General features: G+C 49.1%; 1 protein-coding gene across 2 annotated transcripts in view; it reads right to left on the bottom strand.

The window, feature by feature from the left end:
• TRA2B (transformer 2 beta homolog) overlaps positions 1-20490 on the bottom strand; it is a 292195-nt gene that overhangs the window by 155209 nt on the left and 116496 nt on the right. For both annotated transcript variants that reach the window (XM_030210189.1, XM_030210190.1), the window contains exon 4: positions 19988-20176. In XM_030210189.1, coding sequence (XP_030066049.1) covers positions 19988-20176 — 189 coding nt within the window. The remainder of the gene's footprint in view (positions 1-19987; positions 20177-20490) is intronic.

The following is a 20490-nucleotide window of genomic DNA, read 5'->3' as shown; positions in this document are numbered from 1 at the left end:
GATCAGCTTGATGATATGGAATATGCCTTTATTAAGTCTCCACAAGGATCAAAATACCAAATCATCAAAATCAATAAGAGTCAAAATAGCAAGTAGCAACTCGGAACAAAACCTATCATAAAACCTATTTTAGTTACAGAAAAGAAATTAAGTCTGACTCCGTCCAAAAACACCCCCCAACCACATATGCAAACTTTGTCAAAATACATACATAAACATGTGTGGATATATTTCTCACTGGTGATAGGTAATCTCTCCCTCCACTAGCCATGGCAGACTTATGTTTATTAAACTTTGCTATACCATCCCTTTCTAATTTGCACTATTTGACAAATCAGTCACAACATGGGTGACAAAAAAAAGGGGGGCAGCAGACGATGTACAAACTTGCACCTTTATTAAACATCCAGGACTCGACACGAGTCATGTTTTGGCCCACAAGGGCCTTCCTCAGGAGTCTCTAAAAACATATATACAAATAAGGAATCATTTAAATAAATGAAATTTCATTCGACACATAAAAACGTATGTCTAGTATTACAACTCTACCCCATGGTCTAAATGCAGACCTAGACTTAACACAGTTTCTTTATTTTTTAATAATATCCGTAACATTTCACAGTATTTTAATACAATACTGGTCAACGTTTTTATTAAAAAATATAGTCTATTTTTTTTTAACCTATCCTACAGCGCATTTCAAAGGCACATTGCTCTTGCTCCAAAGAAAAATACCTGGTTTGATCAATTATCATTCAATACCATACAGTTTACATTCAAGCTTTGGCCATTACATTATCCACTCTTTTATAGTACACCAACTACCCTTTTATTTAACAGCATCAAAAGACAGGTACAAATCAAGGTAAGGTATACACAAAATGTGGCACATGTGAGTTATCTTGTTGGGCAGACTGGATGGACCGTGCAGGTCTTTTTCTGCCATCATCTACTATGCTACTATGTTATAGTATATTGGTATGACTTTCTAGTAAACAACTCATTTCATTATTCATTACTTTACAGTATATTTCTTGTAATACAGGTTATGGTTTAAAATGATAATGTATTTATTTCTAAACACACTATATATTATCCTACTACACAAATGAAGAGTGACCGACGTGCCGCGCATGCGCAGAACAGCATGCCCAGCACGTCACAGGTCTCTCCCGACGTGCATACAGCCAGGACCAGATCGACCCTGCCGGGCAAATCAAGAGCCAGCACACGCACAATCCCACCAGGAGAGTCACCTGATTCTCAAAACTCTGGTGCTGTTCAAAACAGCACCAGAAAATACCATCCTTCCAGCGCCGAAAAAGAACTTCCCAATGCCCGACGCTAACAACATGGAAGTAAGGCGAGGGGGACATTCCCAGCACATGCTCACAAGACCTGTGCAGAGGTGCTGTATGGTAACTCCGGTAGCAAGGGGAGTCTGGGCTCCGGTGGAGAGTGATCCTCCATAGGGGTAGCACACCTGCATGCACCATCTCTTTAGCATGAAACATTTCATCTACAGCTGGGTTAAACCTGCGCTTTGCAACGGGACAGAGTTACAAGGACATGCTGCTTGGTGGCATTAAAGCTCCAGAAAGGAAGGTTGAGAGTTTCCGCCGTTTTGGTGTCTCATTTACTGCTGCTGCTATTGTTGATATGCACAGGCTGTTGATGGTCAGTGGGTGATTAACAGAAGAAAGGGCTGTGCTGTAAAGGTGGAAATGGGCTTCAAAAAAACTTGCCTTTCAGCCTGTGCAGACACCCTGCTTATACTTGCTCCTGTCAGCCCTCCGATTTTTGCCTTTAGCTCTACAGCTATGAAGGCATGCTGTTCCTTTCAGCTGCTAGAAGCCTTTCTAGAGTCCTGCCTCTTCTGACAGAACTTCCTGTTTCCGGGCAGGACGCTACAGCGGTTTTGGGCGATTGAAAGGAGAAGCATGCCTGCAGCACTAAAGACGAAGTTGGAGGGCTAGGGGATGAAAAAACAAGGGAGACTGTGGTCATGGAGTGGAAGAGAGCTGGTGCCCATGGAGGGGAAGTAAAGGGAAAACAGGAGAAAACAGGAGCAAGTGCAAGGTGATGCATGTGGGAAAAAAGAACCCGAATTATAGCTACGTCATGCAAGGTTCCACGTTAGAAGTTACGGACCAAGAAAGGGATCTCGGTGTCGACATCGATAATACACTGAAACCGTTTCTTTTAGCCCTAATAGCTTCCTTCACCTGGTTGAAAAGTGAGGTGAAGGAAGCTATTAGGGCTAAAAAAAACGCCTTCAGAAAATGGAAGAAGGAACCGTCTGAAAATAACAAGAAACAGCATAAGGAGTGTCAAAGCAAATGCAAGGCGCAGATTAAGAAGGCCAAGAGGGAGTATGAAAAAAAGATAGCATTAGAGGCAAAAAAACATAGGAAAAAAATTTTTCGGTATATTAAAAGCAGGAAGCCGGCAAAAGAATCGGTTGGGCCGCTGGATGACCGAGGGGTAAAAGGGGCGATCAAGGAAGACAAAGACGTAGCGGAGAGACTGAATGAATTCTTTGCTTCGGTCTTCACCGAGGAAGATTTGGGTGGGATACCGGTGTCGGAAATGGTATTTCAAGCGAACGAGTCGGAGAAACTTACTGACTTCACGGTAAACCTGGAGGACGTAATGGGGCAGTTCGGCAAACTGAAGAGTAGCAAATCTCCTGGACCGGATGGTATTCATCCTAGAGTACTGATAGAACTGAAAAACGAGCTTGCGGAGCTACTGCTAGTGATATGCAACTTATCCTTAAAATCGAGCGTGGTACCGGAAGATTGGAAGGTGGCCAATGTAACGCCCATTTTTAAAAAAGGCTCCAGGGGAGATCCGGGAAATTATAGACCGGTGAGTCTGACGTCGGTGCCGGGGAAAATGGTAGAGGCTATTATTAAAAACAAAATTACAGAGCACATCCGAGGACATGGATTACTGAGACCAAGTCAGCATGGCTTTTGTGTGGGGAAATCTTGCCTGACCAATTTACTTCAATTCTTTGAAGGAGTGAACAAACATGTGGACAAAGGAGAGTCGGTTGATATTGTGTATCTGGATTTTCAAAAGGCGTTTGACAAGGTACCTCATGAAAGGCTACAGAGGAAATTGGAGGGTCATGGGATAGGAGGAAATGTCCTATTGTGGATTAAAAACTGGTTGAAGGATAGGAAACAGAGAGTGGGGTTAAATGGGCAGTATTCACAATGGAGAAGGGTAGTTAGTGGGGTTCCTCAGGGGTCCGTGCTAGGACCGCTGCTTTTTAATATATTTATAAATGATTTAGAGATGGGAGTAACTAGCGAGGTAATTAAATTTGCTGATGACACAAAGTTATTCAAAGTCGTTAAATCGCGACAGGATTGTGAAAAATTACAAGAGGACCTTACGAGACTGGGAGACTGGGCGGCTAAATGGCAGATGATGTTTAATGTGAGCAAGTGCAAGGTGATGCAAGTGGGAAAAAAGAACCCGAATTATAGTTACGTCATGCAAGGTTCCACGTTAGGAGTTACGGACCAAGAAAGGGATCTGGGTGTCGTCGTCGATAACACACTAAAACCTTCTGCTCAGTGTGCTGCTGCGGCTAAGAAAGCAAATAGAATGTTGGGTATTATTAGGAAAGGTATGAGGATGTTATAATGCCGTTGTATCGCTCCATGGTGCGACCGCACCTTGAGTATTGTGTTCAATTCTGGTCGCCGCATCTCAAGAAAGATATAGTAGAATTGGAAAAGGTGCAGCGAAGGGCGACTAAAATGATAGCGGGGATGGGACGACTTCCCTATGAAGAAAGATTAAGGAGGCTAGGGCTTTTCAGCTTGGAGAAGAGACGGCTGAGGGGAGACATGATAGAGGTATATAAAATAATGAGTGGTGTGGAACAGGTGGATGTGAAGCGTCTGTTCACGCTAGGGGGCATGCGATGAAACTACAGTGTAGTAAATTTAAAACAAATCAGAGAAAATTTTTCTTCACCCAACGTGTAATTAAACTCTGGAATTCGTTGCCGGAGAACGTGGTGAAGGCGGTTAGCTTAGCAGAGTTTAAAAAGGGGTTGGACGGATTCCTAAAGGACAAGTCCATAAACCGCTACTAAACGGACTTGGAAAAATCCAAAATTCCAGGAATAACATGTATAGAATGTTTGTACGTTTGGGAAGCTTGCCAGGTGCCCTTGGCCTGGATTGGCCGCTGTCGTGGACAGGATGCTGGGCTCGATGGACCCTTGGTCTTTCCCCAGTATGGCATTACTTATGTACTTATGTACCTTCTGCTCAGTGTGCTGCTGCGGCTAGGAAAGCGAATAGAATGTTGGGTATTATTAGGAAAGGTATGGAAAACAGGTGTGAGGATGTTATTATGCCGTTATATCACTCCATAGTGCGACCGCACCTTGAGTATTGTGTTCAATTCTGGTCGCCGCATCTCAAGAAAGATATAGCAGAATTGGAAAAAGTGCAGAGAAGGGCGACTAAAATGATAGCGGGGATGGGACGACTTCCCTATGAAGAAAGATTAAGGAGGCTAGGGCTTTTCAGCTTGGAGAAGAGACGGCTGAGGGGAGACATGATAGAGGTATATAAAATAATGAGTGGTGTGGAACAGGTGGATGTGAAGCGTCTGTTCACGCTAGGGGGCATGCGATGAAACTACAGTGTAGTAAATTTAAAACAAATCGGAGAAAAGTTTTCTTCACCCAACGTGTAATTAAACTCTGGAATTCGCTGTCGGAGAAAGTGGTGAAGGCGGTTAGCTTAGCAGAGTTTAAAAAGGGGTTGGACGGTTTCCTAAAGGACAAGTCCATAAACCACTACTAAACGGACTTGGAAAAATCCACAATTCCAGGAATAACATGTATAGAATGTTAGTACGTTTGGGAAGCTTGCCAGGTGCCCTTGGCCTGAATTGGCCGCTGTCGTGGACAGGATGCTGGGCTCGATGGACCCTTGGTCTTTTCCCAGTATGTACTTACGTACTTATGAGGAGACTGATCAGGAAGGGGATAAATGGTGCCCATGGAGGGGAAGGGACCTGGAGAGAAAAGAGCCAAGAGAAGATGGTCATACACACTCACACTCTCTCACTCTCTCTGAACTCACTCTCTCTTTCAGACAGGCGCACACACACACAAAATATTACCTCCTGTACTTTTACAAGACAAACAGAAGCAGGGAGAAATTTATCTTCTCCTTCCTTGACTCTCTCTCTCTCTCTTTCAGACAGACGCATACACACACACTTTACCTCTCTCTCTCACACACACACACACACTCTCTCTCTCTCTCTCTGAACTCACCCTCACACTCTCTCACACACACACACACACTCTCTCTCTCTGAACTCACCCTCACACTCTCTCTCACACACACACTCTCTCTCTCTCTCTCTGAACTCACTCTCTCACACTCTCTCTTTCAGACAGGCACCCACACACTCTCTCTCACACACACACACACACACACACACACACAAAATATTAACTCCTGTACTTTTACAAGACAAACAGAAGCAGGGAAAAATTTATCTTCTCCTTCCTTGACACTCTCTCTTTCAGACAGACACACACACACACTCTCTCTCTCTCTCTGAACTCACTCTCATACTCTCTCTCTCTCAAAGACGCACACACACACACTTTCTCTCTCTCTCACGCTGTCTCTCTCTCCCACACACAAAATATTACAACAATAAGGGAATTACATTTCACAAATAAAAAATGTTGCCCGTTTTAATGGGTTTAACGGCATGCATTAACCTATAAGAATCGATGGTAACTCATCTTGTAGATTAGCAAAAAATCTTGCCCATTTTAATGGGCTTTACGGCTTGTGTTTACATATTATAAAGACCAGACACAAATCATGTTTAAAGCGAATGCTACATACCTGTAGAAGGTATTCTCCGAGGACAGCAGGCTGATCGTTCTCACTGATGGGTGACGTCCACGGCAGCCCCTCCAATCGGAAACTTCACTAGCAAAGGCCTTTGCTAGTCCTCACGCGCTCATGCGCACCGCGCATGCGCGGCCGTCTTCCCGCCCGAACCGGCTCGTGTTCGTCAGTCCCATATGTAGCAAACAAAGACAAGGGAAAACACAATTCCAAAGGGGAGGCGGGCGGGTTTGTGAGAACAATCAGTCTGCTGTCCTTGGAGAATACCTGCTACAGGTATGTAGCATTCGCTTTCTCCGAGGACAAGCAGGCTGCTTGTTCTCACTGATGGGGTATCCCTAGCCCCCAGGCTCACTCAAAACAACAAACATGGTCAATTGGGCCTCGCAACGACGAGGACATAACTGAGATTGACCTAACAACTTATCCAACTAACAGAGAGTGTAGCCTGGACCAGAATAAAACATGGGCCTATGGGGGTGGAGTTGGATTCTAAACCCCAAACAGATTCTGAAGCACTGAATGCCCGAACCGACTGTCACGTCGGGTATCCTGCTGCAGGCAGTAATGAGATGTGAATGTGTGGACAGATGACCACGTCGCAGCTTTGCAGATCTCTTCAATAGTGGCTGACTTCAAGTGGGCCACTGACGCAGCCACGGCTCTGACATTATGAGCCGTGACATGACCCTCAAGAGCCAGCCCAGCCTGGGCGTAAGTGAAGGAAATGCAATCTGCTAGCCAATTGGATATGGTGCGTTTCCCCACAGCCACTCCCCTCCTGTTGGGATCAAAAGAAACAAACAATTGGGCGGACTGTCTGCTGGGCTGTGCCCGCTCCAGAAAGAAGGCCAATGCTCTTTTGCAGTCCAATGTGTGCAGCTGACGTTCAGCAGGGCAGGAATGAGGACGGGGAAAAAATGTTGGCAAGACAATTGACTGGTTCAGATGGAACTTCGACACTACCTTCGGCACGAACTTAGGGTGAGTGCGGAGGTCTACTCTATTATGATGAAATTTGGTGTAAGGGGCCTGGAGCTCACTGACTCTACGAGCTGAAGTAACTGCCACCAAGAAAATGACCTTCCAGGTCAAGTACTTCAGATGGCAGGAATTCAGTGGCTCAAAAGGAGGTTTCATCAGCTGGGTGAGAACGACATTGAGATCCCATGACACTGTAGGAGGTTTGACGGGGGGCTTTGACAAAAGCAAACCTCTTCTCATGAAGAGAACAACTAAAGGCTGTCCTGAGATCGGCTTACCTTCCACACGGTAATGGTATGCACTGATTGCGCTAAGGTGAACCCTTACAGAGTTGGTCTTGAGACCAGACTCAGACAAGTGCAAAAGATAGTCAAGCATGGTCTGTGTAGGACAAGAGCGAGGATCTAAGGCCTTGCTGTCACACCAGACGGGAAACCTCCTCCATAAAAAGAAGTAACCCTCTTAGTGGAATCTTTTCTGGAAGCAAGCAAGACACGGGAGACACCCTCTGACAGACCCAAAGACGCAAAGTCTACGCTCTCAACATCCAGGCCGTGAGAGCCAGAGACTGGAGATTGGGATGCAGAAGCGCCCCCTCGTCCTGTGTGATGAGGGTCGGAAAACACTCCAATCTCCACGGTTCTTCGGAGGACAACTCCAGAAGAGGGAACCAGATCTGACGCGGCCAAAACGGAGCAATCAGAATCATGGTGCCTCGGTTGTGCTTGAGTTTCAACAAAGTCTTCCCCACCAGAGGTATGGGAGGATAAGCATACAGCAGGCCTTCCCCCCAATCCAGTAGGAAGGCATCCGATGCCAGTCTGCCGTGGGCCTGAAGTCTGAAACAGAACTGAGGGACCTTGTGGTTGGCTCGAGATGCAAAGAGATCTACCAAGGGGGTGCCCCACACCTGGAAGATCTGGCGCACTACTCTGGAGTTGAGCGACCACTCTGAGGATGCATAATCCTGCTCAACCTGTCGACCAGACTGTTTACGCCTGACAGATATGTAGCCTGGAGCCACATGCCGTAACGGCGAGACCAGAGCCACATGCTGACGGCTTTCTGACACAGGGAGCGAGATCCGGTGCCCCCCTGCTTGTTGATGTAATACATGGCAACCTGGTTGTCTGTCTGAATTTGGATAATTTGATGGGACAGCCGATCTCTGAAAGCCTTCAGAGCGTTCCAAACCGCTCGTAACTCCAGGAGATTGATCTGCAGATCGCGTTCCTGGAGGGACCAGCTTCCCTGGGTGTGAAGCCCATCGACATGAGCTCCCCACCCCAGGAGAGACGCATCCGTAGTCAGCACTTTTTGTGGCTGAGGAATTTGGAAAGGACATCCCAGAGTCAAATTGGACCAAATCGTCCAATACAGGGATTTGAGAAAACTCGTGGACAGGTGGATCACGTCTTCTAGATCCCCAGCAGCCTGAAACCACTGGGAAGTTAGGGTCCATTGAGCAGATCGCATGTGAAGGCGGGCCATGGGAGTCACATGAACTGTGGTGGCCATGTGGCCCAGCAATCTCAACATGTGCCGAGCTGTGATCTGCTGGGACGCTCGCACCCGAGAGACGAGGGACAACAAGTTGTTGGCTCTCATCTCTGGGAGAAAGGCACGAGCCGTCCGAGAATCCAGCAGAGCTCCTATGAATTCGAGTCTTTGCAATGGGAGAAGGTGGGACTTTGGATAATTTATCACAAACCCCAGTAGCTCCAGGAGGCGAATAGTCATCTGCATGGACTGTAGAGCTCCCGCCTCGGATGTGTTCTTCACCAGCCAATCGTCGAGATAGGGGAACACGTGCACTCCCAGCCTGCGAAGCGCCGCTGCTACTACAGCCAGGCACTTTGTGAACACTCTAGGCGCAGAGGCGAGCCCAAAGGGTAGCACACAGTACTGGAAGTGACGTGTGCCCAGCTGAAATCGCAGATACTGCCTGTGAGCTGGCAGTATCGGGATGTGCGTGTAGGCGTCCTTCAAGTCCACAGAGCATAGCCAATCGTTTTCCTGAATCATGGGAAGAAGGGTGCCCAAGGAAAGCATCCTGAACTTTTCCTTGACCAGATATTTGTTCAGGGCCCTTAGGTCTAGGATGGGACGCATCCCCCGTTTTCTTTTCCACAAGGAAGTACCTGGAATAGAATCCCAGCCCTTCTTGCCCGGATGGCACGGGCTCGACCGCATTGGCACTGAGAAGGGCGAAGAGTTCCTCTGCAAGTACCTGCTTGTGCTGTAAGCTGTAAGACTGAGCTCCCGGTGGGCAATTTGGAGGTTTAGAGGCCAAATTGAGGGTGTATCCTTGCCGGACTATTTGAAGAACCCAACGGTCGGAGGTTAAAAGAGGCCACCTTTGGTGAAAAGCTTTCAACCTCCCCCCGTCCGGCAGATCACCCGGCACGGATACGTTTATGTCGGCTATGCTCTGCTGGAGCCAGTCAAAAGCTCGCCCCCTGCTTTTGCTGGGGAGCCGTGGGGCCTTGCTGAGGCGCAAGCTGCTGACGAGAGCGAGTGCGCTGGGGCTTAGCCTGGGCCGCAGGCTGTCGAGAAGGAGGATTGTACCTACACTTACCAGAAGAGTAGGGAACAGCCTTCCTTCCCCCATAAAAACGTCTACCTGAGGAGGTAGATGCTGAGTGCTGCCGGCGGGAGAACTTGTCGAAAGCGGTATCCCGCTGGTGGAGCTGTTCTACCACCTGTTCGACTTTCTCTCCAAAAATGTTGTCCGCTCGGCAAGGGGAGTCCGCAATCCGTTGCTGGATCCTATTCTCCAGGTCGGAGGCACGCAGCCATGAGAGTCTGCGCATCACCACACCTTGAGCAGCGGCCCTGGACGCAACATCAAAGGTATCATATACCCCTCTGGCCAGGAATTTTCTGCACGCCTTCAGCTGCCTGACCACCTCCTGAAATGGCTTGGCTTGCTCAGGAGGGAGCTTGTCCACCAAGCCCGCCAACTGCCGCACATTGTTCCGCATATAGATGCTCGTGTAGAGCTGGTAGGACTGACTATTGGCCACGAGCATAGAAGAATGGTAGGCCTTCCTCCCAAAGGAGTCTTAGGTTCTAGAGTCCTTGCCCGGGGGCGACGAAGCATGCTCCCTAGAACTCTTAGCCTTCTTTAGGGCCAGATCCACCACACCACAGTCGTGAGGCAACTGAGTGCGCATCAGCTCTGGGTCCCCATGCATCCGGTACTGGGACTATCTTCTTGGGAATGTGGGGATTAGTTAAAGGCTTGGTCCAGTTCGCCAGCAATGTCTTTTTTAGGACATGATGCATGGGTACTGTGGACGCTTCCTAGGTGGAGAAGGATAGTCCAAGAGCTCAAACATTTCAGCCCTGGGCTCATCCTCCACGACCACCAGGAAGGGGATGGCCGTAGACATCTCCAGGACAAAGGCCGCAAAAGACAGACTCTCGGGAGGAGAAAGCTGCCTTTCAGGGGAGGGAGTGGGATCAGAAGGAAGGCCATCAGACTCCTCGTCAGAGAAATATCTGATGTCCTCCTCCTCCTTCCACGAGGCCTCACCATCGGTATCAGACAAAAGTTCATGAACCTGTGTCTGAAGCCGTGCCCGACTCGACTCCGTGGAAACACGGCCACGGTGGGAGCGTCGAGAGGTAGACTCCCTCGCCAGCACCGGCGAAGCTCCCTCCGCCGACGTCGTCGGGGAGCCTTCCTGGGACGCGGCCACAGTCAATGTCGGAGACCTCACCCCGGGCAAGGGGCCAGCCGCCGCCTCACTCGACGGTACCGGTGGCACAAGCACCCCCGGTACCGGAGGGGAAGGGCGCAACAGCTCTCCCAGGATCTCTTGGAGAACGGCACAGAGACACTCGTGCAGAGCGGCTGTGGAGAAAGGCATGGAAGCCAATGCAGGCGTTGAGGTCAGAGTCTGTTCCGGGCGTGGAGGCTGTTCCGGGCTGACCCGGGCTGTCCAAGGTGGAGCGCATCGACACCTCCTGAACAGAGGGTGAGCGGTCCTCCCGGTGCCGATGCCTACTGGGTGCCGACTCCCTCGGCGACCCAGAGCTCTCGGTACCGATGCGGGAAGGTGACCGGTGTCGATGCTTCTTTGATTTTTTCAAACAAAGCATGTCACCGGAGCTTCCCGGTACCGACGAGGAGGACGTAGAATCCAGCCGTCTCTTCCTCGGGGCCGAGGCCGAAGAAGGTCGGTCTCGGGGGGGCTGTACCGCAGGAGCCCTCAGGATAGGGGGATACCCACCCGAAGGCTCACCGCCACCAGCAGGGGAATGGACAGCCCTCATCTGCACTCCAGTCGAAGCACCACCGTCCGACGACATCAGCAACAGTGGAGGTCCCAGTACCACCGACGCCGACGCAGCCTTTCGATGTCTCTGTACCGACGATGCAGAGGGTCGATACCTCGATGCAGTCGATGCTGAGGTCGAAGGTCTTGATGCTGCCGACGTCGATGCACTCGATGACTCCGGTGCTGTTGTCGACGAAGAGCCCGAGAACAACACGTTCCACTGGGCCAATCTCGCAACCTGAGTCCTCTTCTGTAAAAGAGCACAAAGACTACAGGCCTGCGGGCGGTGCCCAGCCCCCAGACACTGAAGACACGACGCGTGACTATCAGTGAGCGAGATTACCCGGGCGCACTGGGTGCACTTCTTGAAGCCGCTGGGAGACTTCTATGACATGGGCGGAAAAATCACGCCGGCGAAATCAAAATTCGTAATGGCGACTAAGGGCACCAAAAATAGGGAGAGAGAAAAAACCCGCACCGAGGCCCCAAAAAAGGCCTACCCTGAAAGCGAAAGGAAACTTACGTCGGGGATACAAACTGGACACACGGGAAGGGACAAGACCGAGGTCTTCTCTTTTTTTTTTTTTTTTAGTGAAATCGCGATGACGTGCGAGGGTCAACTTTGAGGGGCGCAAAACGGCGCAAAACACGACAGTCCCGAGCGCGGACAAAAGAAGACTGACGAATACAAGCCGGTTCGGGCGGGAAGACGGCCGCGCATGCGCGGTGCGCATGGGCGCGCGAGGACTAGCAAAGGCCTTTGCTAGTGAAGTTTCCGATTGGAGGGGCTGCCGTGGACGTCACCCATCAGTGAGAACAAGCAGCCTGCTTGTCCTCGGAGAATAAAACTGTAAGGTTCTCCCTGTGAAACAGTCTAGCTGCTGTTGGATCATCCCCTTCTATAAGGACCACATCCCCCCTACCTCCCAGCTCGAGAGGGAATGACCAGAAGCCACAAACAGGACAGTATCGAATATTAACCCAGAGGCTACAGACAGCTTATCTAGGTCCCTCATATGAACTAGTCTCCTTTTAGTAGACAGTTTATCTAGTACCCTCACATGATCTAGGCTCCTTCTTTTAGAGATGTCGTCTGAAGGGAGAAGGATCACAAGGAGACTGCGACCTCTTCAGTAAGGCTGATGGAGCAACATAAACTCCAGCAAAAATGGGGTCCCCTCAGCACCTTGTAGCATACTCAAAAATTGGGAGATGTCAGGAGGAGCAGAAATGGGCTGGGAAGAGACCGAAGGAACCCTAGGAAAATCAGAGAGATGCAACGCAGTCCCTGAAATGACTGCAGTCAGGCCCCAAGGGAGTAGAGCCCACCAAAACTTCCTCTTGTTGCTACCCTTTGATCTGTGCACTTGAGCCCAGCAAGGCATTCACAACCGCTAAATCCCTGCCAGCACACATCCCCAATGCTCTTTGGCAGCCCCCCACAGCCAATAGCATTTTGCTGACTCAGCCACCATCGGGTCAAAACCCGCTAGTAATCACTAACTGGGCCCGCTGAAGTTGAAGAACCTGCAGGTCCCAGCACAAAGCGACAATCACGCCAAACTCTGAATGAACTGTCTGATGCAAGAGCTAATGCCTCCCCCTCTGAAATTAAGGAGAAAGGAGAATGTGTCAGGGGGGAGAGGGAGGGGGAAGGACCTGGCACCCAAGCTGCTTAGCAATAGAGCTTCTTGACCCCCAGCTCAACTGACTCAAATACAGCAGACCAGGAGCAAAGCACCAGTCTCAGTCAGAGAACAGCACAGGGATAAGCCTCTAACCAGCCTACTGGAGATGGAGTATGGCAGATTTCTGCTTTAAAGGCTACTATACATCCGCTCTCAGCCAGTGTTCTCTATCTCCACCTGCTGGCAAATGGGCATAACCCACTACTGGACTGATCCTTGGGACATAATGGAAAGGGTTAAGAATAGGAAGGAGCATGATTATCTTATTGTTTACATAGTAACATAGTAGATGACAGCAGAAAAAGACCTGCACGGTCCATCCAGTCTGCCCAACAAGATAACTCACATGTGCCACATTTTGTGTATACCTTACCTTGATTTGTACCTGTCTTTTGATGCTGTTAAATAAAAGGGTGTCCACAGTTGATAGGTTTTAACACTGGCATGATACACTATTGAATACGCTTGATATAATTGTTCCTGTGAACACGATAAATAAGCAAAAATCTAATTATGCTCCTTGGTTCTCTGTTTTTCTCTGATGTTATTAGACAGGCTAGGCAAGAATTAAGAAAGAAATAATTGTGGAGAAATGATAGCACCAATTGTAGGTTGCATGAATATTGCTCATTCTAGCTAAGTATAAGGAACTTAATCTGTCAGCAAACAAGATAAGTTATTTCTTCTGCTCCATCTTGTCCGATTGAACAACACTACCTGATGGTTAACTTCCGAACAGCAAAAAGCTCAAAGTACTAGTCCAAAGTACTTAAGTAAAAATAAATGTACATTTTTATACTTATGCAAAAGTGAAAAACTGAAGTGAAGGTAAAATTATGTCTTACCTGATAATTTTCTTTCCATTAGTTCCTCAGATCAATCCAGAGACTTGTGGGTCATGACCCTCCACTTGCAGGCCAGACAGAGAGAACACAGAAGCTCGCCCACAAGAGGGCATGTGCAGCCAGCTTAACTTCTTTCTTTGTATATTTTTCTATTTCTCTTGGCTCACTAATGTGGTCTAATTATTGTGAAGGAGAAATTAGACCTTACCTGCTAATTTGCTTTCCTTTAGTCCCTCCGGACCGGCCCAGGATTGGACTGATGGGTTGTGCACGCCTACCAGCAGGTGGAGACTGAGAAAAAAACTCTGACTCTAGAGAGCCAATGAGAGCCCTGGTCATGTGACCCTAGTCCCAGTATTTGAATAACCAAGCAGAAAGGAAAAGAAGGACCTATATTCTGTGCCCTGAGGAATTTAAGCAGCCAGGCAGCACGAGAGAAACCAACATGCTTAAACTACGGCTTTGCCGTGACACTGGGCGCACCAACAACTCAGCTCAGAGCCGTGGCATGGCCAATTAAGAACAGAAATGTGTATCCCTTAAACTGTGCAAGTTGTACAATATTACGAACTGAATAACCAGAGAACTTGCAAAACATTTAACTTGTAGAACATAATGCATTTGTATTTCTTATAGAGCATAATGTATCTCCTTTAACTGTCTAACTAGCAGAACAGCTCTGTAGACGACAGTTGCATCTCTGTACACAGTAAAATTGAGAACCATAGAACACGGGAGGGACCTGGGCCGGTCCGGAGGGACTAAAGGAAAGCAAATTAGCAGGTAAGGTCTAATTTCTCCTTCCTTAGCATCCCTCCGGACCGGCCCAGGATTGGACTGATGGGACGTAACAAAGCAGTAGTCCTAAGGGAGGGACCCCAGCAAACCCGCTGTGAGTACGCGAGATGCAAAGACGGTCTCCTGACGACACTGTACATCTAGCCTGTAATGCCTAGAGAAAGAATGAAGTGACGACCAAGTCGCTGCCTTACAGATCTCCGCTGGTGGCACCAAGGAACACTCCGCCCACGAGGCTGCCTGCCCCCGGGTAGAATGAGCTTTAAGCGCTGCCGGGACTGGTCTGTCTGCCAAAAGATAAGCAGACGCTATCATTTCTTTGATCCACCGAGACAAAGTAGGCTTAGAAGCTGCCAGGCCCTTGCGATGACCAGCCAACAGCAGAAAGAGGCGGTCTGATCGACGGAAGTCCTCCGTAACCGCAAGATACCGTTTAAGTACTCTCCTAACATCCAGAGTATACAACTTTCGCTGCTCCTGCGTTCCGGAGGAGGATCCCAGAATAGGAAGAAAAACCGACTGGGACATATGAAACCGAGATAGTACCTTGGGCAAAAAGGAAGGAACCGGCCGAAGGACCACTCGCTCTTTAGAAAATTCCAGAAATGGAGATCTACAGGAAAAAGCTTGCAACTCTGAGACTCTTCTGGCTGACGCGATAGCCACCAAAAACACCGTCTTAAGCGTTAAATCCTTCAGAGAACATGTTTGTAAAGGCTCAAAAGGAGGCTTTGTCAGAGACGAAAGCACCAGATTAAGGTCCCACGATGGAAAAACCGATCTGACCGGAGGACGAAGAAGGCTGACCCCCTTCAAAAAACGAGCCACCTCGGGAAGACTAGCCAAAGACTTACCCCTTATTCTACCTCTGAAACAGGACAAAGCTGCCGCCTGCACCTTCAGCGACGAAAGAGAGAGTCCCTTATCAAAACCTCGCTGTAAAAAATCTAACATCTGAGGTACTGACGCCCGAAAAGGAACAATGTCAGCTTCTGCACACCAATCCTCAAAAATTCTCCACGTGCGAATATAGTTTAAAGAGGTGGAACGGCGACGAGACTGCAGCATGGTAGAAATTACTGGCGTTGAAAATCCTCGCTTAGTTAAACGAGCTCGTTCAAGAGCCAAGCCGTAAGACAAAATCGAGCTGGATCTGGATGCGGAACTGGTCCTTGAACCAGCAAAGCCTTGTGTGCCGGAAGACGAAGAGGAGACGCCACGGACAGACGCTGGAGATCCGCGTACCAGGGACGCCGAGGCCAGTCCGGTGCCACCAAAATGATCGGCCCCCCATGGTCTTCGATCTTCTGAAGGAGACGACCTATTAGTGGCCATGGAGGAAACGCGTAAAGAAGGCCGGAGGGCCATTGCTGCAAGAGGGCGTCTACCCCTGCCGCCCTTACATCCTTTCGGCGACTGAAGAAGCGAGGAACTTTGGAGTTGAGCCTGGAGGCAAAGAGATCTAGTACTGGAAGACCCCAGCGCTGTACTATCAACTGGAACGCCCGATCGCTCAGAGCCCATTCCCCGGGATCTAGAGTGTGACGACTGAGGAAGTCTGCTTGGACGTTGTCCACTCCTGCCACATGCGAGGCTGAGATGGCCGTGAGGTGAATCTCCGCCCACGCCAGGAGACTCTCCGCTTCCCGACACAGGAGACGGCACCTCGTACCTCCCTGGCGGTTGATGTAGGCTACTGCCGAGGCGTTGTCCGAGAGAACTCGCACCGCTGTGCCCTCCAGAAGAGAACCGAAGTGCAGCAGAGCTAACCGAATCGCCCTGGTCTCCAGAAAGTTGATGGATTGAACTGCTTCCAGCGGCGACCAGAGGCCCTGGGCCCACTTGTCCAGGCAATGAGCCCCCCAGCCTCGGAGACTGGCATCTGTTGTTAGAGGAATCCACCGCGGAGTCTCCAATGGCATCCCCACAGTGAGATTCTGCATCCGTAGCCACCAAAACAGAGAGATTCGCTCCCGGAGCCGCAAAGGCAGTCTCAACAGAAGGGAATCTGTTTGAGCAGACCACCGGGTCAGAAGAGACCACTGAAGAGATCTCATGTGAGCCCTGGCCCAGGGAACTACTTCTATCGAGGCAGCCATGGAACCGAGAACCTGAAGATAGTCTCGAGCACACGGTACTTTCAGATGCATCAAATTCCGAACTTGAGACCGGAGCTTTAGGATTCTGCCCTGCGGAAGAAAAACTCGACCCCTCGCAGTATCGAAGGTGACCCCCAAATACTCTAGAGACTGAGAGGGAACCAAATGGCTCTTGGCTATGTTCACCACCCAACCTAGGGACTGCAGGAACAATACTACTCGCTCCGTGACCTGACAACTTTCTTGATAAGTCTTTGCCCTTATCAACCAGTCGTCCAGGTAGGGATGAACCAAAATCCCTTCCTTCCTGAGAGCCGCTGCCACCACGACCATCACTTTGGTAAATGTGCGCGGCGCCGTCGCCAGGCCGAAAGGCAGAGCGCGACACTGATAATGTCGGCCTAGAATTGCAAAACGCAAAAACTTGTGGTGAGCAGGACGAATGGGAATATGCAAATAGGCCTCTGTCAGGTCCAAAGCTGTTAAATACTCTCCCTTGCGCACTGCTACTATGACTGACCGAAGGGTCTCCATCCGGAAACTGGTGACCTTGAGAGCGCGATTGACAGCTTTGAGGTCGAGAATAGGACGATGGGAGTCCTCCTTTTTGGGCACCACAAAGTAAATGGAATACCGACCTTGCTTGTACTCGGCAGGAGGAACTGGATAAATCGCCTGGAGATCTAAGAGCCTCTGGAGAGTCTCCCGAACCGCACGCGCTTTGAGGGGAGAACGACAGGGAGACTCCAGAAAGGCGTCTGAAATAGGCCTTGCAAATTCTAAGGCATATCCGTCTCGAACCACCTCCAAGACCCACTGATCTGATGTAATGTGGGCCCACCTCTGATAAAACTGAGAAAGCCGAGCTCCGACAGGTACCAGAGAAGGGGCCCTCGCACCTTCATTGGGAAGGACGCGCAGGGGAGCGAAAATTGCCGCTTGAGAATCTGCCTCCTCTGCGGTAACCTCGAAAGGACTGGTTCCTGGAAAAGAAACGCGACCTCTGAGGCTGTGAAGCTTTATCAGGCTGAAATCTACGGAAAGACCTTAGCCTACCACGTCCAAAGAAGGCCCCCCGACTGGATAGGCGAGGCCGATCTTCAGGGAGACGAGGCACCTTAGAGTCTCCTAGGGAGTGAACCAATTTGTCCAAATCGTCTCCAAACAAAAATGAACCCCTAAAGGGAAATTTACTCAACTTAGATTTGGAGGCTGCATCTGCCGACCAACCTTTCAACCAAAGAGAGCGGCGAGCTGCAACTCCCAGGGCCAAAGATTTAGAAGAAGCCCTCAACAGGTCATATAGTGCATCGGCTAAAAAAGCAGAGCCTGTTTCAATCTTTGCCACTTCGACATCTATAGCTGCAAGATCATCGGAAGATCTATCCAAGACTCTTTCGGCCCACCGAAAGCAGGCCCTGGCCACTAAAGATCCGCAAATGGCCGCCTGCACTGCCAGGGAGGAAACTTCAAAATTATGCTTCAAAAGAGAGTCCAAACGCCTGTCTTGAGTATCTTTAAGCGCCGTTCCTCCATCTACTGGGACTGTGTTGCGTTTAGTAACCGCAGAGACCACAGCATCAACCACTGGGAGCTTAAGAAGTGCTTTATCAGCTTCGGGCACTGGATATAAACGAGACATAGATCTAGTAGGCCGAAAAGCAGCATCCGGGACCTCCCACTGCGCTTTAATGACATCCCAAATGTCCTCATGCATAGGAAAGGTCTTGCTAGAAGCCCTAGAGCCCTTAACCAACAAATCAACTTTACGGACTTGTGAAGCTGGAGGCTGATCATCAAAATTTAAAGTAGTAGCCACCATAACAATAAGATCCTGTAAATCTTCCTTGTGAAACACTCTAGCCACCGAGGGATCTTCCCCTGGCCCAAAGGAACAGTGTCAGGATCTAAAGAGGAAGGATCCTCCCAAGCCAGCTCATTAAGTGCCGGTCCTAAATCTTCCTCTTCCTCCAAAAAAGGCATGTCTGAACTATGCTCTGGTATCAGATCTGAAGGAAACTCACATGTCCTAGGCTTAGCTGCAGTAGGAACTGAACTGCCCATAGCCCCTGACAGCCCCGCTGTAGCCCCTGCCAGCCCCGCTGCTGGCACTTCTCGCTGCATCAGGAAGGCCTGGTACATCTGAACAACAAACTCAGGGGGAAAACCTCCTCCCTGAGTGGTTGTCGAGTGTGCCAGGACCTCCGTATTTAAATCTCCCAAAATCGCGGAGTTTAAAGGGCCAGACGCGGCACCCGACGTTGAAGGAGCAGGAGACAAAATGGCCGCCGTTCGCGCCACTTTCGCCGCGGGCGCTTCAAGAACTAAGCCAGAGGCCTCCGAACTAGGAGCGAGGGAGCGCGACGGCGAAATCGAAACCCCCGACGGAACCGAAGACAAAACCGGCGGAGGAAGAGGAACGGCGGGCATGTCAAGCGCCGTACAAAATTTACAGGCGCCGGCGGCATTAACTCCCCGACGCTGACACACTGCACATCTTTTCAACTTTTCCGCCATCGCGGCAACAAGCGAGCACTCGCGAGAAAGCGGCAACGCGGTTCGCGCCTTTTTTAACAGCCTAATTAGCAGCTAAAAACCCGAGGGCTGACAGGAGCAATAAAACACTAAAAAGGCACTGGCTTGCCTTAGTTCGCTTCCCCTATCTCGTAGCTCTTTTTTTTTTTTTTTTTTTTTTTAAAACAGGTGCTGAAAACCCACAACAGAGCTGCCTGACAGAGCTGCCTGCTCGTTAAGTCAGCGGGGAACAGATAGCTTACTCAGCTGTTTCAGTTCTTTTTTTTTTTTTTTTTTTTTTAATACTGGCTGCCTCTCCCAAAGGCAATACTCCTTTCAATGAAAGGGTAGCCCTTCCCTTAGTTATTAATAAAGCTGTGTGGGGATACACCAGAAGGGAGATGGGGAGGAAATAGGGGGGAGGGACTCGGGACACCCGAGTTTAACACCCCAGAGGCTGAACACTAAGGCACTTAGTATCAGGAATGACCTCAATAAAATTCCTGGGCACAGAAGAACCAATAAAGAAAATCTACCAATACCAAAAAGAGAGACTAATAGGCTCACGTCCTACCTGCTGGGAGACTGAGAAAATACTGGGACTAGGGTCACATGACCAGGGCTCTCATTGGCTCTCTAGAGTCAGAGTTTTTTTCTCAGTCTCCACCTGCTGGTAGGCGTGCACAACCCATCAGTCCAATCCTGGGCCGGTCCGGAGGGATGCTAAGGAATGTGTGATTATTTTATATAATGATACGAGGCTTATATTCCCCCCACCCCTTATTTCAAATTATATGTAAATCAAAAAATTACACATGATGAATGGCAGCACATAATCAAGACAAAAACCTTCAAACTCACCTCTTTCGAATCCTCTACATTTTCAAAGTATACAAAGGCAAATCCTCTTGAACGCCTAGACTGCTGGTCATATACAATAGAAACATCAGCAAGGGGACCATACTTTGAGAATACATCTCGTAGATCCCTTTCTGTGGTATAGAGACTCAAGCCAAACACCCCAAGACAGCAATTTGGATCAGGATTTGCCTGTTGAAAGTACAAAAGCTCAAGTAAGTATCAAGAACCTGCAACTTCCCAATTGCTTTATTCACTTTTGTTTTCACCCCCTCAGTTCCTTGCTCTGCTCTATCGCTGAATAATACTGACACTATCATATGCCTACTATGCAGTAAGTTATCAGCACTTTTTGGAAAATACTTTAGAAAACCTTTAGGAACCCAAGAATATTTGTAACATCTTTTTCATGGTACAGAAGCAAACAACAAAATTGCTGAAAAAGATGCGAGTTTCTAGGTGGAATTTAGACTTACTGTTATTTCCTTTCCTTAAGTCCTACCACA

This window comes from Microcaecilia unicolor, chromosome 7, assembly GCF_901765095.1.
Source record: "Microcaecilia unicolor chromosome 7, aMicUni1.1, whole genome shotgun sequence".
Classification (NCBI taxonomy): Eukaryota; Metazoa; Chordata; class Amphibia; order Gymnophiona; family Siphonopidae; genus Microcaecilia; species Microcaecilia unicolor.
This window is presented reverse-complemented; position numbering and strand designations above follow the sequence as displayed.